This window comes from Hyaena hyaena, unplaced genomic scaffold (assembly GCF_003009895.1).
Source record: "Hyaena hyaena isolate Hyena2069 unplaced genomic scaffold, ASM300989v1 scaffold_131, whole genome shotgun sequence".
Lineage (NCBI taxonomy): Eukaryota > Metazoa > Chordata > Mammalia > Carnivora > Hyaenidae > Hyaena > Hyaena hyaena.
In genome coordinates this window covers 2,456,603-2,478,320 of record NW_024080761.1, presented here as the reverse complement: position 1 = coordinate 2,478,320, position 21,718 = coordinate 2,456,603, and the positions used below count along the sequence as shown (strand labels likewise).

The following is a 21,718-nucleotide window of genomic DNA, read 5'->3' as shown; positions in this document are numbered from 1 at the left end:
AGATAGTACACTTAGAAGATCAATAAGAAAATAGAAGACTCGAGCAACAACATCAACCAACTTGACCCAATTGACATTTATGTAACTCTCCACCCAATGACAGCCGAATACACATTCTTTTGAAGTGCACACAGAACATTTACCAAGACAGACCATGTTCTGGGACATGAGACAAGTCTCAATACAAACAAATCAAATCACACAAGTATGTTCCTTAACCAAATGGAATAAAATCCCTCAAGAAATCAATAAGAAAGATTTCTGAACTGCCACTCCCCACCCTGTGTATTTGGAAATTTAAGTAACACCCTTCTAAAGGACACTTAGGTAACTTGGAACTAGTAGATAAATCCTGGAGATTACAGTCAACAATAATAGTCATAGAGATTATAGTCAACAATACTGTATTATAAACTTCAAAGGTGCTAAGAGACAAGATCCTTATTGTTCTCACAATGAGAGAAAAGAAATAATTCTGTGATATGATAGAGGTGTCAATCACATTGCAATATATAAATGTCTCAAATCAACACCTTAAACTTACATAATGTTGTATATCCAGTATACCTCAATTTAAAACAAGAACACATGGATCAAGAAGATATCAATAAGGAAATTTAAAGTATTTGAATGGAATGAAAATGAATACAGAGCACACCAAAATTGTGGGATGACATTAAAGCAGTACTTGGGAGGAAATTTATAGCAGTCAACATGTTAAAAAAGAAGAAAGATTTCAAATCAATGACTTCAGCTGCCATCTAAGAAACTAAAAAAGAAGAAAGAAAAGAGCATATTGAACTCAAAGTAAGTAGAAGAAGGGAGGTGGTAAAGATCAGAATGAAAATCAATGAAATAGAAAAAGCAATGGGGGAAAAAAAATGAAACCAAAAGTTGGTTCTTTCAGAAAATCAGAAGCACTAATAAATCTCTAGCCAGGCTGGTTAGGAAAACAGACAACACAAATTACCAAGATCAGGAATGAAAGAGGTGTTATCATAGAGAATCTATAAATATTTAAATTTTTTTTTTTAATGTTTTATTTATTTCTAGGAGAGAGAGACAGCGTGAGCAGGGGAGGGTCAGAGAGAGAGGGAGTCACAGACTGAAACAGGCTCCAGGCTCCGAGCTGGCAGTCAGCACAGGGCCTGACGCGGGGCTCGAACCCACGAACCGCGAGATCATGACCTAAGCGAAAGTCGGACGCTTAACCGACTAAGCCACCCAGGCGCCCCGAGAATCTATAAATATTTAAAGGATAATAAGGAAACATGATGAACAACTTCTATACATTCAACAACTTAGATGAAACGGACAAATTATTTGAAATACAAACTACTTGTAGTTAAAAACCTTTCTACAAAGAAAACTCCAGACCCAGATGGCTTCAATGGTGAATTCTACCAAACATTTAGGTAAAACCTAATATCAATTCTATACAAATTTCTCAAAAAAACAAAAAAAAAAAAGGAAGAGAAGGGAATATTTAGAGTAAGGTATTTATCAAAACAAGCAAAGGTATCACAAAGAAAATACAGACTAATATCCCTCATGAAACTTATATACAGAAATTCTCAACAAAAATGTAGCAAACTGAACCTAAAAATGCATAAAAAGAAAAAATACCATCATGACCAATTGGGGCTCATCCCAGAAAAGCAAGGTTGGCTTAACATTTGAAAATCTGTGTAATTCAACATATTAACAGACAAAAAAAACAAAAAAGAAAAAAAGAAAAATATCATGTAATCATCTCAATATAAGCAGAAAAGGCAATTGACAAAATCTCACATCCATTCCAAATAAAAACTATCAACAAAATAGGAATAGATGGGAATTTCCTCAGCCAGATTAAGGGTATTTATGAAGAAACTACAGTTAACATCATACTTAATGGTGAAAGCCTGAATGCAACAACAGAAATAAGACAAGCATGTCTACTAAACATGCACTCTTTTCCACACCTACCCGACATCCTACTAAAGGTTCTAGCCCATACGAAATGCAAGAAAAAGAAATAAAAGGTGTATTTGCAGAAGATATGATCATCTATGCAAAAATCTGATGGAATCTATTTAAAAAAACTACTAAAACTAGTGAGTTTAGAAGGTCGCAGGATAAAAGATTAATATGTAAAAATTCTTTGTATTAGCAACACAAAAGAAAACTGAAATCGAGGTATGGAAAGTGCTTTGAGAACACAAACAGGAGGAATCAGAGGAAAAAGGGTATTGGAGCTGGACCTTGAATGATGAGTAGGAACTTTTCAATTACATTAGGAGGCAGAGAGAGCAACACGAAATAAGGCAGATGAAAATACGTAATGTGAAAGACCACAGACTCTGAGGGGCCGAAGAGGCATGCACAGAAGCAACGTGCATGGTTTTGCCACATGACAGACTCAGCAGAAGTCTCTGGCTTTGGGGCACACTGTCAACGAAACAGCCTTGAACTGAAAATGGTCCAGACAAATTAGGTAATGTTACATACTCTTTCAATTCAAGAAGAGCACAAAGACCACCAGGGCAGCAGCAAACCTGTCATGCCTAATGAGCTACCATAACGCCAGAAGATACAGCACTCCGGCCACAGGCATTCCAAGCATAGCAAGTGAAACATGCCATACAGTTATAACCCCTTCTGCAAGAAAGAGGACAGATGCAAAAGCACAGGGTCCTTGCCCTAATCCCAAACTCAACAGGTATAATCTGTCCTCATGAGTTAATTATTTGAAAGTCATCCCAGCATTTTAGACTTTGTAAACTAAAGTTTGCTAAAAATACAGCTATTTCCTGGTATGGCTCCTCTAGTTAATGGTCTAATCGAAGCCAGTTTCAGATTTACCTGTTAAGAGTAATTTTCAAATGCTCTAAATTGATCGTGGTATTGGCTGTACAACTACTCTATGACTGTACTATAAAAAAAACACTGATGGGGAGCCTGAGGGGCTCAGTCGTTTGAATATCTAACTTTTGACTCAAGTCATGACCTCTCATTTGTGGATTTGAGCCCCCGCATCAGGCTCCATGCTGACGGCTCGGAGCCTGGGGCCTGCTTCGGATTCTGTGTCTCCCTCTCTCTCTCTGGCCCTCCTCTGCTTGCGCTCTGTTTCTCTCTCTCAAAAAATAAAATGTTAAAAAAAATTGTTTTTAAACTGAAATGTCCACTTTAGGTCATTTGTACATATGAATCGTATCTAAATATGGCTGTTACTTCAAAAAAAGAATCATTTTTAAGGATTTAGCATCTCTTTGATTTTTTTTTAAAGTTTTATTTCTGAGAGAGAGAGAGAGAGAGAGACAATGTGAGCAGGGGAGGTTCAGAGAGAGAGGGGGATACAGAATCTGAAACAGGCTCCAGGCTCTGAGCTAGCTGTCAGCACAGAGCCCAATGCAGGGCTCGAACCCACGAACCGTGAGAACATGACCTGAGCTGAAGTCGGACGCTTAACCGACTGAGCCACCCAGGCGCCCCAAGGATTTAGTATCTCTTAAAAAATACTTTTGCTTTGATCAAATAGAAAATATTCTGCGACCTTAGTAACCACCAGTTTAAATGTCAATTGTCTTTTAAAATCAGATACATGACTCAAAGAATTCTTATGCAGTGGCAAGCAGCACATTCTTCTCTCCTACTGCTTTGTTTCCCAGCCAGACTCGGGTTAGGTTATGTTAAAACTTGTCACAAAAAGAAAAGAGTTATATATGTGGCAATAAAAGTCTATTTTAGTTTAAGTTCCAAGAGATTAAAAAAAAAAGAATGTAGTGCATCATTAGCGTCACATTTACATGAAATAAAATTGCCCCATTTCACCAATAATAAACCAAAGACTACAGCATGTAGGTAATTCCCCCAGATCCCTCAGGCCCCTAACTCTCTGTTCCACCAGGCTACCAAAGAGCTTTTTCCTAAAATGTTCTTTCTTACCTAATCTCAAAGGTGTGACGATAGCTTGTTGAGGATTAGGCTTCCTCAGAGGGGTTTTGCCCTGAAAAAGCCCTCCTATGCCATTCTTCCCAGGAAACTTATTCTCCAAATTGGCCTTCTCTTCTGTGAAAAAAAGAGCATCATCATTTAAACAATCAGCAAGAAAGTAAAATAAATCAGTCCAATGCACGTAAATGGGGACTAAAGCCCCCTACTAGCACGTCTCTAACTCATTTGGCAAGTACAAACAAAGCTCCTGTGATCAAAATGAAGTGAGTACACATCATACGTCAGAGACAGAGGCTGTAAAAACTATCACTATAACACTGGCAACACTTAACAATGTATTACAGAGAAGGAGAAGTGCAGACTCTGCATTGTGAGTAGCTACTTATCTTTGTTTGATACACATTTAGGACCATACAAGCAAGAACTGCCCTAATCTACCATCTAAATACACCATGTTTCTCTTAAAGAGAACTGTAGCCATTAAGATCTGCAGGGCTTACAAGGGACGTCTTACGGTCTATTTGAATTGAGGTTCTCCTTCGACTGGGGTGGTAAGAAGTGGGGGTGTGAGGATGGAACAGAGTGAGGCTCTCCCAAGGAAATTTACCCTGGATTCTCCTGTGCCCAAAAGTGAGGGCAAAGTAGTGAAACATCTAATCTACCAACTGCCTACCAACAAATAGAGGCTTCAGGAATGTGGTGAGCCCCAGCAATAAGACTGTGCATGCACAATCTGACTGCAACTGTGTAAAAAGATATGATAACTTGCAAGAGAATTTGAAAATAATATATTAGAACTTAGGTGGTTCTGAAAGAATAGTGGGATTAATTTTTTTCTTCCACATTGTATTTACCAGTATCATTGTACTAATATTCCGTATTCTGTTTCTAAAGAAACTTAGAAAAAGAGATAGACAACCCAGACTCTTCCTCGGGGTTTCAGTAATGCAGGGACATGGGGGAGACCCTTCTAGGGCAGCTGGTCCTCTTCACCCTTCCTCTACACCACTGCCAACAAACCCTTCCTCCAATGGACACCATTAAAGGCCTTTTGCGAGAGAAGGGTATGTGCCACCACATTGGGACACTGCATTGTAGGCGATAAGTACAGCTGCAGAGGACTCATTTATTCTCCCATCACATTTTTTTTTATACAGAGGATAAGTATATGAGAGAGAATAAAATAAAGGGACCCTAGCAACTACTAGCCTAAAATATCACTTGTCTCCCCATATTATTCCAAAGTAATATAAAAACACAACCACATCCTTATTTATTATTGGCCCGGTGTCAGGGTTTGTGTCAAATCATAGGACTCAACATCAGGCAATCCCATTTGTTTGGGAATTGAGTTCTGAGTAGCATAATCCCTCCAGCTAAAAAGGAATTGGTGAGGGGAAGCAAAAGGGAGGTAACTGTAGTTATAAAAAAGCAACACAAGGGGCGCCTGGGTGGCTTAGTCGGTTAAGCGTCCGACTTTCGCTTGGGTCATGATCTCGCGGTTCGTGGGTTCGAGCCCCGCGTCGAGCTCTGTGCTGACTGCCAGCTCAGAGCCTGGAGCCTGTTTCAGTCTGTGACTCCCTCTCTCTCTGACCCTCCCCTGCTCACGCTGTCTCTCTCTCTCTCCTAGAAATTAAAAAAAAAAAAAAAAAAATTAAAAAAAAAAAAAAAGGCAACACAAGAATGCCTATGATGTTAGAACTGCTCGATGCCTTGACAGTGGGAGTAGATACACAAACCTACAGAAGTGATGAAACTGCAAAGAACTTACTACAGAAATGAATATGAATACAAATGAAACTGGGGAAATCTAAGTAAGATGGGTGGATTGTACCAATGTCAGTATCCTAACTCTAATACTAGATTCTGTGCCCAGTGAAAGTAGAGCAAGTTTTTATGTGGCTACTATCACTGTAGACATGCTGCGAGTCTCAGAGTTTCACTCAACTTTGTTTCATCTGGATTTTTCCATATATCACTAAAGCTTAAATATTTACTATTCCTAACTGCAAAATAACACTGATAGCTCCCTCCTAAAGCACTGGGCATTTCAATTATTTCTATTGTATCATAGATAATAAAGTATCTTGGTGTAGAAAAAAATGTATATTTTAGGTATTTTCTTGCAATTCCTACTATTTTTTTTTTAAAGGTACTCGGAACAAAGTGAGCCACAAACCCTTAAAATGGCCAAAGAAAGCAGATACTTACCAAACCAAGAATCTATGTTTTGGGTATCTTCCTCATCATCCAAAGAGGTAAAATTGATGAAGTCCATGGGAGCATCATAGGAATAAGATGTTTTAACTTGTGACATTGTCCCCTTCCTTGACACAGAAGAGCAAGTTTTTCCCAGTATTCACTCTTCTCAACAGATCTCCTTCTAATGAAAGAAATGGGTAAGAAACTTGGTTGTGCCTTGATCTAAGGTACTGATTCCACAGCAATTACTTTGATTTTACTATCGCATTTGCAATTCTGAAAATGACCTAGACAAGATGCGTTATTTTTCAAACCAAACTAAAAACTAAAATTTAATTTTTCTTTTTCTTTTTTAAAGATTTTTTTTTTTAAGGTAATCTCTACACTCAACATAAGGCTCAAACTCACAACTCCAAAACCAAGAGTTTCACGCTCTACCGACTAAGCCAGCCAGGTGCCCCAAAGTTAACTTTTCTTTTTTGGTAACTCAAAGATACTCCTGAAGATAAATATGTTGGAATTAGAAAGAGGTGAAGTTTGATGAGTACCTACAACATGCCAGGCAAGCACTGTACTAGGTGTTTTAGATTCATTATTTTATTTTCCCTCAACCTACCATTTTCTCATTTCTAGCCTCTCCCACATCCAATTTACTACTCTCTCTCTGCCCCAAATAACCCCATTTCTAAAATACGGCATTAAATTTTACACCTACTAACTAAAATCTTACTCATCATTCAAAGTCCAATTCAATTCTCTACAAACTCTTTCCCAATTTCCATCTATCATACTAACTGTTGCCTCTCCAAGGCCCATAGTGCTTTGTTTACCATTCAATTTTATATTAGTTAACTATGCAAATGTCTCTCCTAGCAGACTGTAAATTCCTGAAGACAAGGACTCATCCATCAAGGTACTTAGAACAGTTGTCTTATACCTAGTAAAAGCTTAATACATTTTGCCAACTACAGGTTTTCCTGTAAATATTTCCTTAGAAATATTTTCATAGGCTCCTGGGTAGCTCAGTCAGTTAAGCATCCGACTTCAGCTTAGGTTTGTGAGTTTGAGCCCTGAGTCAGGCTCTGTGCTGACAGCTCAAAGCCTGCAGCCTGCTTCAGATTCTGTCTCCCTTTCTCTCTGCAACTCCCCCACTCACACTCTGTCTCTGTCTCAAAAATAAACATTAAAAAATTAAAAGAAAAATACATAAGAGGAGGCATCTGGCTGGCTCAGTCATTAGAGCATGCCACTCTTGATCTCAGGGCTGTAGGTTTGAGCCCTACATTGGGTATAGAGATTGCTAAAAATAAATTTTAAAAAAATAGATAAAAAGGCAAAACATGAAAATTAGGTCAAAGGAACAAGTCAAAGATATGGGCCCATCCCTACTCGTATACAAAGTTCTACACTGTCCCATAGAAACCTGTGTAGGCTTAAAGTCAGCCCCACTCTAGCCATTTATGGTTAAGAAAGTATCTGGAAGTAGTCTGAAAAACAGTCTGAAGGACACACTCACTGGCAAATAATTTCCCTATGAAACCCAATGAGCCATTTGTCTTCATCCAGGGAACAGCATGTACTTAAAAAGTATTCTGTATCTTGGAAGAGAAGTAGATACCAGTAATCACTTGCATATACATTTATTAAATTAAGTACCTTTCTTTAAGCCTTTATTATAAAAATTCATGTTCGTGAAAGAAATTAATTACAAAAAAGCTCTTATAAAAAATAATAATCTACAATACCACACTATTCCAGTTTGTCTGTCTCTCTCATTTTTTCTATACATACTTACATATATTTGAAATCTGCTTCACATATTATCAGCATTTTCCATGTCAATATATATAAATATTTCATCAACTGATGGCAATATCATAATTTACTTATCCCCTATTTAGGCATTTTCCAATATTTTCACTTTAAAGATATTAGTAGAAGAATATCCTTTAGTTCAATTTCTGTACACATCCTTAACTATATCCTTAAGATAAATTCTTAAAAATGGAATTGCTGGCTCTTGATACAAACTGTGAAACTGGTCCTCAAAAGATCAATATCCACTTACATTTACCAAGGAGATATGCCAGTTCCCCAAACTGTCACCAATTCTGGGCACTAATAACCCTCAGCACTCATTGTCTTTATATTATACAACTATACCTATATTCTAAAATAAATCATGAGATTAGTTATACCCAACTTCATTGCTCAGTGGTTTGGCCAGTATTTCATTAGCTTATTTCAGTGCACTGGGGGTAATTCAGAAGGTACTTGAGTGCCCAACAAACTTTTGTTCTAATAATTATTTGGCTGACATAGTGACATCAATCCATACACCATGGTCTCTCCTATGAACTCAGTGCAGCCAGAACTCCACAGATACCTTTGTAACAATGCTCCACTTGAGGTACTTACTGTAGAAATGTGATTATTTTGGAATCAGGAGGAATCTTAAATAATACCTATCTTTTGCATTTTATAGATAAGTATTAATTACAGCAAAAAAAGGCTCTTCCAAGATCAACACAATACTAACGATCATAGTAAAAAGTTACCAAAGATACTTCTGGCCAGGTACTCATGGCCAGGTACCATGAAGTAGTAAATACATACTATTGCATATACTCTCCAACAATCCTGTAAAGCAGCAATTATTATTCCTGTTCTAGAAGAGGAAGCTGGAGAATGGCTTGCCTAATATCACAGTTACGTAAAGTCAGAATTAGATCTAGAGCTGAGCTCCTAACTTCAATACAATGTTCTTCCCACATCGTTCTGCCCTCTCACCCTATGAATTAAAGAAACATATTAACATAGTTACGGCCTCTATTTGCGTAGAAAACAGTACTGCATTCCAAGTAAATCCATTCTCCATAGTCTCTTGCCCTCAATAGAGGAGTCTTTATTATTCTCATTCTAAAGTTTTTACTTTTCTCTACTTTAATTATTCAATTTAACTCAATAAGTTGCTTGTTAGCAGTCCACTCTTACTATGAACTCACTAGGGACCTTAAGATGTGGGCTTCCTGATACTGGAGCTCCTTTCTCATTAATACTCAAGATTGAGGCTATGTCTCATACAAAAAGTAGAAGATCTAGGGGCACGTGGGTGGCACAGTTGTGGAGCGTTGGACTTCACCACAGGTCGTGATCTCACAGTCTGTGCATTCGAGCCCCGCGTTGGGCTCTGTGCTGACAGCTCGGAGCCTGGAGCCTGCTTTGGATTCTGTGTCTCCTTCTCTCTGCCCCTCCCCTGCCTGCACTATGTCTCTCTGTCAAAAATAAACAAACACTGGGGCGCATGGGTGGCTCAGTCAGTTAAGCATCTGACTTTGGCTCAGGTCATGATCTCTTGGTTCATGGGTTCGAGCCCTGCGTCGGGCTCTGTGCTGACAGCTAGCTCATAGCCTGGAGCCTGTTTCAGATTCTGTATCTCCCTCTCTCTCTGACCCTTCCCTGCTCACGCTGTCTCTCTCTCTCTTTCAGAAATAAATAAAAACATTTAAAAAGTAAACACTAAAAATATATATAAATATTTTTTTTAAAAAGGTAGAAGATCTAGTCTTAAACACAAAGGAATTTAAAATCTAGATAGGAGCTAAGGTTCTGGCACACTCAAAAAATAAGATAGTATACAATATTTAAATTATATAGTATAAACTCTAAATATACAGAGAATTAGAAATTAATATCATTTAAGTCAAACTGACTAAATATGTTTCACTGAACAGCATCAAAATAGTAGGAAGTACACTGTAACAGAAGTCACCACCCTGATCACCACCTTTTAAGTTTAGTGGAGCCATGAACAGTTCTGGCCAATGAGAACGGAAGTAGGCATCTGCTGGGGGATTCACAGGAAAACTTACTTTCCTGATACAGCCACAGCCCTTGTTCTCGCCCTTTCCCTTCAACCCTTCTTCTTGCCTTAAAGGCAAATGTAATGGTTGAGATATAGCAGCTATCACGCACACAAGGGGACGGCCAAAAAAGTAACACTGGCCCTGACATTGCTGAGCTACTGACCATTGAGCAAATATCAGCAACCATCAACCTCCAGATGATACTCTTTTTGAATAAGCCATTATAGTCACATTTTTCTGCCACTTATAGCCCAAAACAATCCCAACAAACCCAGAAGTTCAGAATTCTAGACCTGTCTCTGGCATTTACTAGATGTATAGGACAACAGGCAAATCACTGTATCTTTCTGTCTACTTCCTTCCCATAAACATGAAAAGGCATCTCGAGTACTATAAAATGCACTACTGTTAAGATATTATCACTGCCTCTCCTCTCCTTGACCATCTGTATTCAAAGGACTCTCACCGAATGATTCCCAAGTGACTGACAGTGGTTAAAATTCCCCTGCTACAAGGAAGTTTTCCTGTTCTTGTGAACAAACATGCTGGAAGACATGGGAAAATCTTGGATTCCCATGATCTTAATGCCTAACCCAGGTCACTGGGAACACTTCCCAGGCAGGAATGTAATGAAGACAACTAAAGCCGGGGGAGGGAAGAGGCAGGAATGTAATATGCAACAACCCCACTTAGCTTCCTAAAAATCATGATTCCACCAAAGCATGCCACTGAAAACCACCTGGAAAGTATTCAAATTTAACCCTTCACATTCTTTTTTCTTTTATTAATTATGGAGCTACATGCCTACCCTCGTTGGAGGGCAACTGCATGTTTCTTTTTGATAGCTCTTGCCAGATGTAAAGCTTTATCTTACAGATATGAACTTATGCATGTTTAAGTATAAGAAAGCGCACTATAGCATTTTTGATAAAAGCCAAAAAACTAAAAACAAAAATGCCACCAATAGAAGACTGGTTGAATAAACTATGGCACAATCGTAAAATAACATATTAAGGAACTTTAATATTAGGTAACTGTGCATATGTGATAATATGTACGCAATGAGTTCCAAGGGCCTACATTAGGTGAGAAAAGTAAAATGTAGAAGTGCATACTCCCATTCATGTTAAAAAGAAGGAAAGGGGTAATATATATACTCATGTATACTTTTATACATACATAGACCATTCTAGAAGGAGACACAGAAGTGTTAACAGCATTTGGGTCTGGGAAGAGAGCTAGGAGTTCTGGGTCAGGGGAAGACTTCTCACTACATGAACTCTTTAAATGTTTTATTATATAAAGGAGTATCTTTTCAGTTTAAAGAACTGGATACATAGTATTTATTTCCCCCAAATTGGTGTTTTTAAGTACTTTTGGCAATCCAGCAATAATTGTTAAATCTATTGATTTCTAGAAATGAAGTTTCCCATTTACACAGTTTGAAATTGGCCACTAACTTCACTTACCCAAATGTTACACATTATTTTTTTAATGTTTCTTTATAAAAACAAAATGCTCTTGGGTGTTGACTTAATAAAAATTATATATAAACTTGTGGGACACCTGGGTGGCTCAGTCGGTTAAGCTTCCAACTTCGACTCAGGTCATGCATTATCTTGAGGTTCACGAGTTCAAGCCCAGTGTCAGGAGCACTGTGCTGACAGCTCAGAGCCTGGAGCTGCTTCGGATTGTCTCTCTCTCTCTCTGCCCCTCCCTGCTCGTGCTCTGTTTAAAAAAATTTTTTTTAAGTATACAAGCTTGAAAAAAAATGTTAAAAATAATAGCTAATGGGGCACCTGAGAAGCTCAGTCCATTGAGCATCTGACTCTTGATTTCAGCTCAGGTCATGATCTCAGTCATGGGATCAAGCCGTGTCTAGGCCCTGGACTGAGAATGGAGCCTACTTAAGTAAGATTGATTCTGTCTCTCTCTCTTTCTCTCTCCCTCTATTGCTCATGCCTCCCCCCCTCTCAAAATAAACTTAAAATAATAATAGCTATTAATTACTGAGTACTTATAACATGCCAGATACTCCTGGCAATGTTTTACATGTATTAACTCAGTAAATCCTCACAAAAATCCTGTGAAGTAGATACTGTTATTATCTTCATTTTATAGATGAGGCAAGGAAAGATTTACTATTTGTTCATGATCACACAGCTAAGAAATAGCAGAGCCAGCATATGAATTCAAGTAGGCCCTAAAGGATGTGTCCTTATCCACTACCTCTCCTATTAATTTTTTTTCCAGTAATCTCTATGCCCAATGTGGGACTTGAACTCACGAACCCAAGATCAAGAGTTTTGTGCTCTACCAATTGAGCCAGACAGGTGCCTCTTTGTGTGTGTGTGTGCGTGAGTACATATTTTTATTTATTTATGTCCTTTCATGTTTATTTTAAAAAATAGAGATTTATGTAGATCAGTGTGAAATGTCAAGGAACAAAGGATAAAACCAGTTATAGATAATAACTTCCAAATACTGTTTACTACAGGCCAACCACTTCACTAGGCACTTTACATAAATCATCTCATTTGGGGCACCTGGCTGGCTTAGGAGGAGGAACACATGACTTTTGATCTCAGGGTCATGAATTCGAGCCCTACAGGGGGTGTATAGATTACTTAAATAAATAAAATTTTAGGGGCGTTTGGGTGGCTCAGTCGGTTGGGCGGCTGACTTCGGCTCAGGTCATGATCTCATGGTTTGTGAATTCGAGCCCTGCATCGGGCTCTGCGCTGACTGCTCGGAGCCTGGAGCCTGCTTCAGATTCTGTGTCTCCCCCTCTCTCTCTGACCCTCCCCTGCTCACGCTGTCCCTCTCTCTCAGAAATAAATAAAACGTTAAAAAAAAACTTTTTAATAAAATTTTAAAAATAAACACATTTTTAAAATTTAAAAAGCCATCTCATTTAAGTGCATTAACAATGTGCAAGGTAGATATCCTCATCACCATTTTACAAAAAAGGAAACAGGTCCATAGTAATTAAGCTGCTCCAAGATCACCAACTAGTACGTAGCAGTGTTAATTTTTAAGACCAGGTCTGTGGGATTCCAAATCTCAGGTCACTATCATGTACAAGTGTTTCCTATAAATATTCCTTCAAAGATGAGGTAGATAACCAAATCATACTAACCTGCAGTCAAATGTAAAAATTAACTTTGCTTCCCACAAAACTAAGCATCCTTGATAACCCTATCCTAAATACACTGGGGGGCGGGGGGCAGCGGTCTGGGTGGCTCAGTTGGTTAATTGTCTGACTTTGGCTCAGGTCATGATCTTGTCGTTCATGGGTTCATGGCCAATGTCAGGCTCAATGCTGACAACTCAGAGCCTGAAGCCTGCTTTGGATCCTGTGTCTCTCCCTCTCTCTGCCCTTCCCCTGCCTGTGTGCTTGTCCACTCTCCCGCTCTCAAAAATAAACATTAAAAAAATTATAAATAAATAAAATGCATACATACATACACTGGGAAAGCTCTGAGCTAAATCATCCCATAAAGTAAATCACCACCTCTTAATTTCTCTTTTATTAGTTTGTACTCTTGCATATAAAGTTTTTTCTGTTTATAAGATGGAAGTTAGTCTGAACCTCTCAGCGGATATTATAGAGTAAAAGAGACCATGAAGAGAGTATTTAAACATCAGAAGAATGCTTTCTGAGGTCTAGGAGTGCATTTGATTGATGGGGGTCAAAAGGCAAGGGGCTCAAACCTAAATATGCCTAATCTTTATTTAGGTGAAATTTTTAAACCAAAATATTGGTTTTCTAACATGACCACTTTTTTAAAATTTTTTTTTTTTTTTATGTTTTATTTATTTCTAGGAGAGAGAGAGAGAGAGAGACAGCGTGAGCAGGGGAGGGTCAGAGAGAGNTAAAATTTTTTTTTTTTTTTATGTTTTATTTATTTCTAGGAGAGAGAGAGAGAGAGAGACAGCGTGAGCAGGGGAGGGTCAGAGTGAGAGGGAGTCACAGACTGAAACAGGCTCCAGGCTCCGAGCCGGCAGTCAACACAGAGCCCGACGCGGGGCTTGAACCCACGAACCGCGAGATCATGACCTAAGCGAAAGTCGGACGCTTAACCGACTAAGCCACCCAGGCGCCCCTAACATGACCACTTTTTTAAAAAGCTTTTTGGGGTACCTGGGTGGCTCAATCGGTTAACCATCCAACTCATGATCTCATTTCAGATCAAGCTGAGACCCACATGAATCCCACAACAGGGGAAGCCTGCTTAGGATTTCCTCTCTTCCTCTCTCTCTGCCCCTCCCATTTGTGCATGCGCGCTCTCTGTCAAGATAAATAAATTTAAAAAAAAATCCATTGAGAAGTCTGACAGCCTTCAATAAAAGGTGATAGCACAAATACATGAACAAAACCAAGAGTAACTACTCCGTTATATCGGTTTCACCACACTGCTTCTCCCACAAGTAATTAAATTAAGATGTGAAACCTTCAAAAATTAAAAAGCACAGGCCTAGTGGGGAATGGAATGGGCCAAGGCCTGGGCCAACTGTTTAAATGAGAGAGACCCAGGCATGATGGGAACTGGATGCCTTCCTGCACCCCTTTATCAAGATTGAATTTCTGTCAACAGGTCTCACTGAAGAAAAAAAAAAAAAAGAAAGGAAGAAAAAAGGCACATGCGTCAACCACAATCTCCCAAACAAATCAGACTGCCAAGGAAGAGGAGAGTCAGCTTCACATTTCAAAATCATCTGAATCCACCACAGCTCTATACTCCTGCAAAAGTAGAAACAGTCTGAGTGAAGAAACAGCTCTTTCACACCGATAATCCTACAACGCCTCTCCAATATTATAAACTACTTAGCTTCCTTTTAGAACCGCCTATTAAGTGCCATCATCATATCATAGAGCTCATTTTTTTCCCCAAAAAACAAAGACTAAAAGCATATATATAATCTCTTCCTTTAAGAAACTCACATTTAAGGGGCACCTGGGTGGCTCAGTCGGTTAAGTGTCCAACTTCGGCTCAGGTCATGATCTTACGGTTCATGGGTTGGGGCCCACAACAGGCTCTGTGCTGACAGCTAGCTCAGAGCCTGGAGCCTGTTTCAGATTCTGTATCTCTCTCTCTCTCTGACCCTCCCCTGCTCCCGCTGTCTCTCTCTCTCTCAGAAATTAAAAAAAAAAAAGAGAGAGAGAAAGAAACTCACATCTGAGTGGAGAATATAGCCAATTGTGATACAGAGTGATCCTTGATCTAACAGAGGAAAAACCAAAGGCACTACTATGAAGTGCAGAGAAGGGGAACAGGAGGGTCAGAGAAGGGTCCCTGGTGAAAGTCATGAGCACAGCATAACCTACAGAGATGCTGAATCACTATGTCGTACACCTGAAACTGATGTAGCATGCTGTGTCAACTATACTCAAATCAAAACTAAAAAAAAAGAAGAAATGCACAAACAACAGCAACAACAAGATAACAAAATACAGACAGACCTACAGAGTTGTACAAGTTAAGGATGAGTACTGACTTTTTCTTAATTTTTTTTTTACATTTATTTATTTTTGAGAGACAGGGTGAGACACAGCGTGAGCAGGGGAGGGGCAGAGAGAGAAGACATAGAATCCAAAGCAGGCTCCAGGTTGCAAGCACACGTTCAGCACAGAGCCTGATGCAGGGCTCGAACCTACCAACTGTGAGATCGTGACCTGAGCTGAAGTCAGATGCTTAACCGACTGAGCCACCCAGGCACCCCGAGCACTGACTCTTTTTAAGGGAAGAGATAAATGAAAAGGCAAACAAATGAGCGGAAAGCACACAACTGAGGAAGATGGCAAAAGAAGCAAAGTCATTTGTTTCCACATTCGCCTGAAATTAACCTCGATCATGTCCTGTCCCTCTTCACTCAAACCAAAAATAACTAGCCTTGACAAGCTCTATAAACCAAAAAGCACAGGTTCAGGGGAGGTGGGGGAAAACTGCAAAAGGGTAAGTTCTAAGGAAAGCTGAAACGGTGGACCAGCAGCTCCTAGACAAAACAAAGACTTTGGTGTGACAGATGCTCTCAAGCACTTCACTATCCAGTTTGGGAGCTGCATCTTAACCATTTGCTATTGGAAGAAAAATCATGACTTAAACAACTGGTAACATAGTAAACATAGTAAGTCAAGACTTCATTAGAAGTGTAGTGAGTAAATTAGTAAATGGTCCCATCCCAAATGGTGCCATTCCTCCAGGGACACCCTCTCCTACTTTCACAAGGGAAAAGGGATCCTGTTACAGTACCGCAAGTTAAATAGAGTTGAGTTATTTTCATCTTACCTACATTTTTTTTTGTACGTAAGGGATTAGCAGGAGTCAGTAAATGGCAACATAATCCAGCATGCAATTTTAACTGTTAATCAAAGTCACTAAGTCTGAAGGAAGTTAATGGACTTTGTGTTTCCACATTTATGTTTGCTAACTTCTACGCTGAAATTGGATCTGTTTACAGAAACAGATCCACGAAGCTTCCAAAATTGGGTCAATTTAAAATCCAATGACAATCCCTCACTGTCCAAGCACTCAGAAGTCAGCACAGGACACATGGACACTTGTTGTAATTCATCACTGTCCAGAAACCTCAAGCAAACATATTTTTTTATCATCTGTCTCCCAAACTTATGAGTTATGGATTACAAACTCAGTTCTGCTTTATTTCATTTATCCATTGAACTCTATAAACCCTAATCCACTCTCCTACAACTAATAGGACCTGGATAGAAATCAATGATGCCATTTACCTTCAGGCCAAATAATAACACAGATCTCTATAGAATACTAAAAGGAAATCTTTGTAGAATATCCAAGTATTCTGCTGTTCCAACAGCTAGAAGCTGAAAGAGTTTGTAAGGGTTGACAGTGGGGCTGCAAGGGGTTACAATCCTAGTCAAATCTCAATCACTCAGTCTTGTAAAGATTTACATCCTTCAAAGGGTATCCTTCTTGGGATGCAGATGCACATGTACCCAAGAACCTCAAAAAGTGATTACCTACTAGATGCCAGGAAGTGAGGCAGACGGTGACAGAAGATTTTTAACTATAAATCTTATTATATTATTTTTATTTGTGTACCATGTGAATGTTTTATTACATATTTTAAAAATATAAATCTGTGCCTGTGTGAATATACACCACTAAGTGAGAAAGTATATCAGCACAATTTTCCTATGAGGCAATTTGGTATTATGTACCAAAGGCTTGAAAATATGCATTCTTTTGACCAATGATTTCACTGTATAAAATACAATGGTAGAACCATCTAATGGACTACCACATAGCCATTAAAGTTATGTTGTAGCAAATTTTTGACATGAAAAAATGTTCATAGCCTAATTAAATTGAAAAAAAAAAAATAATCGGGGCGCCTGGGTGGCTTAGTCGGTTAAGCGTCCGACTTTCGCTTAGGTCATGATCTCGCGGTTCGTGGGTTCGAGTCCCGCATCGGGCTCTGTGCTGACTGCCGGCTCAGAGCCTGGAGCCTGTTTCAGAGTCTGTGACTCCCCTTCTCTCTGATCCTCCCCTGTTCACACTGCCTCTCTCTCTCCTAGAAATAAATAAAACATTAAAAAAAAATTTTTTTTTAAAGAAAGAAAAAAATAATTAAAGTTTTAATGTATGATTTTTTAAAACCAAATATAGGCACAGAAAAAAAACTGTAAAGAAATCTATCAAAATGTTAGCAATAGTTTATCTGAGAGGTAGGATAGTGAATGACATTTACTTCTTTTGCTTTTCCATATTAAATAAACTTTCTGGGGTGCCTGGGTGGCTCAGTCAGTTAAGCATCCGATTCTTAGATTTCAGCTCAGATCGTGATCTCATGGTTTGTGGGCTCAAGTCCTGGGTGGGGCTCTGCACTGACAGTGTGGAAGCCTGCCTGGGATTCTCTCTCTCCCTCTTTCTTCTTTCTACCCCTCCCTAACTTGCACTTGTTCTCTCAAAATAAACTTATAAACTTAGAAAAAACAATTTTTCCCAAAATATATTACTTTTTAAGATACATTAAACATTTTTTTTTAAATGTTTATTCATTTTTGAGAGAGAGACTGAGCAAGGGAGGGGCAGAGAGAGAGGGGAAGACAGAATCTGAAGCAGGCTCCAGGCTCTCAGCTGTCAGCACAGAGCTCGACATAGGGCTCGAAGCCATGAACCATGAGATCATGAGTGCAGCCAAAATCAGACACTTAACCAAGCCACCCAGACACCCCTAAAGTTAAACACTTTAAAAAAATATTTTTTTTAGTATTTGTTTTTGTAGAGAGACAGAACATAAGTGGGAGAGAGGCAGAGAGGGATGGAGACACAGAATCCGAAGCAGGCTCCAGGCTCTAAGCTGTCAACACAGAGCCTAACGCGGGGCAAGAACTATGAGATCATGACCTGAGCTGAAGTCAGATGCTTAAACACTGAGCCACCCAGACACCCCCAAAGGTAAACACTTTTGATGCTAATATATTAATGTTCTTCTTACTCGTTTATTTTAAATTTAACTCACTTGTAGACTCAGCTTTACTTGTGGTTTAATCCATCAGTCAGTCCACCTGCCTACAGACTTGAGTTGCAATACACTCTTTCACCTCTCCTCTGAAATCCTGAAGTCTAGCAAGTCCTTGTTATTGAGAACCTGGAAGAAACAAAGGTGACATAACAGTTTCATGTTCTCTATAGTAAAGATGGTTAACAGAGAATAGGAAAGGACTGCGTAACACTAGGGATAACCAGCCACTCTCAAACCAAAGAGTGCTTCTGAGAGCTAAGGTCTAAATAGCATAAATCTACCCCAAATGACAAACTTACTTTCTTTTCTTTCTTTCTTTCTTTCTTTCTTTCTTTCTACTTAAAAAAATTTTTTAATGTTTGTTTATTTTTGAGAGAGAGCGACAGAGTGTGAGCAGGGGAGGGGTAGAGAAAGAGGGAGACACAGAATCTGAAACAGGCTCCAGACTCTGAGCTGTCAGCACAGAGCCCAATGTGGGGCTCGAACTCACGAACTGTGAGATGATGACCTGAACTGAAGTCGGATGCTCAACCGACTGGGCCATCCAGGCGCCCCCAAATGCCAAACTTCTTACCTGTCACTTCAGCTTAAATTTTTTTAGTATACATTTGCTATCTCATGGTGTCTTTGACATTTAAAACTACCTTTCCATATCTTGCAATTTAGGAACACTGACACCAAGGGGTCATAGGGTGCGCTGCCATTCTATTCAAACGTCAGGACAAATAGTAGGCACACTTATAATATGGGAAATAAAAAAACTTTTACTACCTTTTTCTCTTTAAAAAAGTGGAAATTATATTTTTATGCACTTCCAAAGTAAGCTCCTTTCTCACTAATCTTTAATTGCTCCCCAATCAAGTTTCTCTAAGCAAACAAGCAAGCGCAGAACCCCTCCCAGTTATCTATACTTTTTGCATCAAGTACCTTAAACCTTTGATCTCTATGTCTCTGTCTCAAATATAGATCTATTCACAGAATTGTAGGGGCTGTTCAGTCTCCCAGTAGTCAATTCTGTTTCCTAACTTTACTCATCGCAAAGACAATTCAGTTTGCCATAGGGAATTTAGGTCTCTCCTCTTCCTCCTTCCCCAGCAACTCAAAAAGGATTAGGGGAAAGACCCAGGAAAGGCTGAAGGATAAAAATACATTAGGGGACACAGAAGAATTCAACATCTCCTGGCACCACAACAAAAACCAAAGGACTTTCCCACATAATCTTGTCTCCTGGAGAAAGCTTAATAAAGTTAATTTATCCTGCATTTGCAATTAAGCTTGGAATACGAAGACTTAAGCATTATTTAAATAATTTTAAAGTTTAAACAAATTGACCAACCTAGTTGAAGTCATCCAGTTTTTCATACCTGCAGTTTTGTAGTCAATTTAGGTAATTAATGCCTTCCTGCCGATCCAACACAACAGATACTAAGTGGTCAACTTCTGTGCACCACGGCCGTTCTAGTTCTTGACTAACCACATTTGGTGTATGAAGAGCCAGTCTGTGTCCCCCCTGCTCCACAAAGACACACCTGGCCTGTCTTAAACCTCGCTAATCTCCCTCACCTCTACACAGCCAGGGCGCCTACATGACGCTAGAGGACTCCCATTCGGTCATGTCTCGTTCAGATTGTCACTTGTTGGTCTGAAGAAGTCTTTTGTCTTCACGCATCCCAGAAAACCCATGAGAACATCATACATCTGAATACTCACAGTACCCAACGCAGATCTCAGCACACAGTTCACCCTCAAAAGTCAATTAATACTGAGCTAATACACCACACCCAACAGGGCTCCTCCAAACAACAGAGGCTGATCTAGGGGTAGCTGGACAGGGGATATGACACACTGAGACACAACAGAAGAATATCCTTATTACAGTAAATAGTTCAAATTCCGACATCCGATGAGTGAGAAAATACAAAGCAAGGCCACAGGATGTCAAGACAAGGTAAAACGGAATGAACCCAGGAGTACATAAAGCCATGCCCTCAGGGCAAAATCAGCAGAGCCCTGGGCGCTGTCTGGTCCTAAGCAGTACTGATAGTGGAAAGTCCTGGGTACTTAACTACTGGAAAACTGTGTGAGAGACAAAGAAACCATACATCAAAAAAAACCCGGAGAGGGGGCAAAACAATCCTTCCATATTATAGTCTGGCTCGCACTTTTCCCTCCAATCTATAAATGTTCTAGGACAGAGCATTAGAAAGAATACCTAGTTGTTCGTTACATAGGGGGAGGGCTAAGGAGATACAGATAAAACAGGAGTAATTTTAAATCTCAAACAGAAAGACAACTCCAATTGGAATTAAACTGCCCCGCAATTATATCTTCACATCATATGATTACCTTTCCTTCCTTTCCTTCTTACACAATAGATTTTAAATGTAGTTGCCTGCGACGCCATCTGTTTCCCTCCACCAAAGCCACACTCTCGAGGGCGGGGCTATTGTTTCACCCATTTCTTGAAATCTACACTGTGGGCCTCAGTTTCCTCCTCTATAAAGTGGGGTTAAGAACAGCTGCTTCATTGGCTTGGTGCGAAAATTAAGTGAGAAAACACACGCAGAGTGCTTAGCCCAGTGAATGCTTATTTCATCCCTTCGTGGTAACAATGGTCGTTACCGTTATTAGCCTACCAACCCTCCTATTTCCCACGGCCGGCCTCCGTCTCTACCTCCAGACATAGCCCGCCGGCCTCGGTCCGGACACACTTCACGGGAAAATCCTGACCCCAAAAGAGTGGTGGTCCGAGGACCAGCTCCCTCTCGGCCTGGCCAAGGCGGCGTCCACACACACCACCACCGCCTCAAAAGCCCGAGCCAAGAGGCGCGGGCCGCACTACGGGCTTAGAAGCGAGCTCCAGCCGTTCGAGAATCGGGGAGAAAGCCTCTCCGCACCCACAGCCGCTCCCCATTTCTCCCCAAAGCTCACCTCACCTCGGCTCTGACAACCGAGCGCCCGGAACACCCGCCGCGGGACTCATTCAGTACCGTTGAAAATTTGAACCCAGGCTCTCTAGTCGAATGCACCAATCAGAGCGCCAGGAATGGGCAGTCCTAGCCTCCCGATTGGCCCAGAGGAGCGCAGGGACGCCGGAAGTCACTATGAGGAACAAGCAAACAACCGGCCCGGGAGGCTCCTGGGAAATGTAGTCTCGAGCAATTGCGTGAGTCCTGTGGAACAACTCTAAAAAGGGAATTACTACA

The 21,718-nt window shown here is 39.9% G+C and overlaps 1 protein-coding gene across 7 annotated transcripts in view; it reads right to left on the bottom strand.

The window, feature by feature from the left end:
• Positions 1-21,515, bottom strand: part of TPX2 (TPX2 microtubule nucleation factor) — a 55,052-nt gene extending 33,537 nt beyond the window's left edge. For 2 of the 7 annotated variants that reach the window (XM_039237683.1, XM_039237689.1), the window contains exons 1-4: positions 21,444-21,515; positions 18,510-18,638; positions 6,148-6,319; positions 3,928-4,050 (exon numbers count right to left, since the gene is read on the bottom strand). In XM_039237683.1, coding sequence (XP_039093614.1) covers positions 3,928-4,050; positions 6,148-6,253 — 229 coding nt within the window. In that variant the 5' untranslated portion in view covers positions 6,254-6,319; positions 18,510-18,638; positions 21,444-21,515. Of the gene's footprint in view, positions 1-3,927; positions 4,051-6,147; positions 6,320-18,509; positions 18,639-20,858; positions 20,875-21,443 lie in introns of those variants that run through there. The other 5 variants (XM_039237686.1, XM_039237684.1, XM_039237685.1 and 2 more) reach the window with 5 other exon arrangements.
• Between the last annotated feature and the right edge of the window lie 203 nt (positions 21,516-21,718).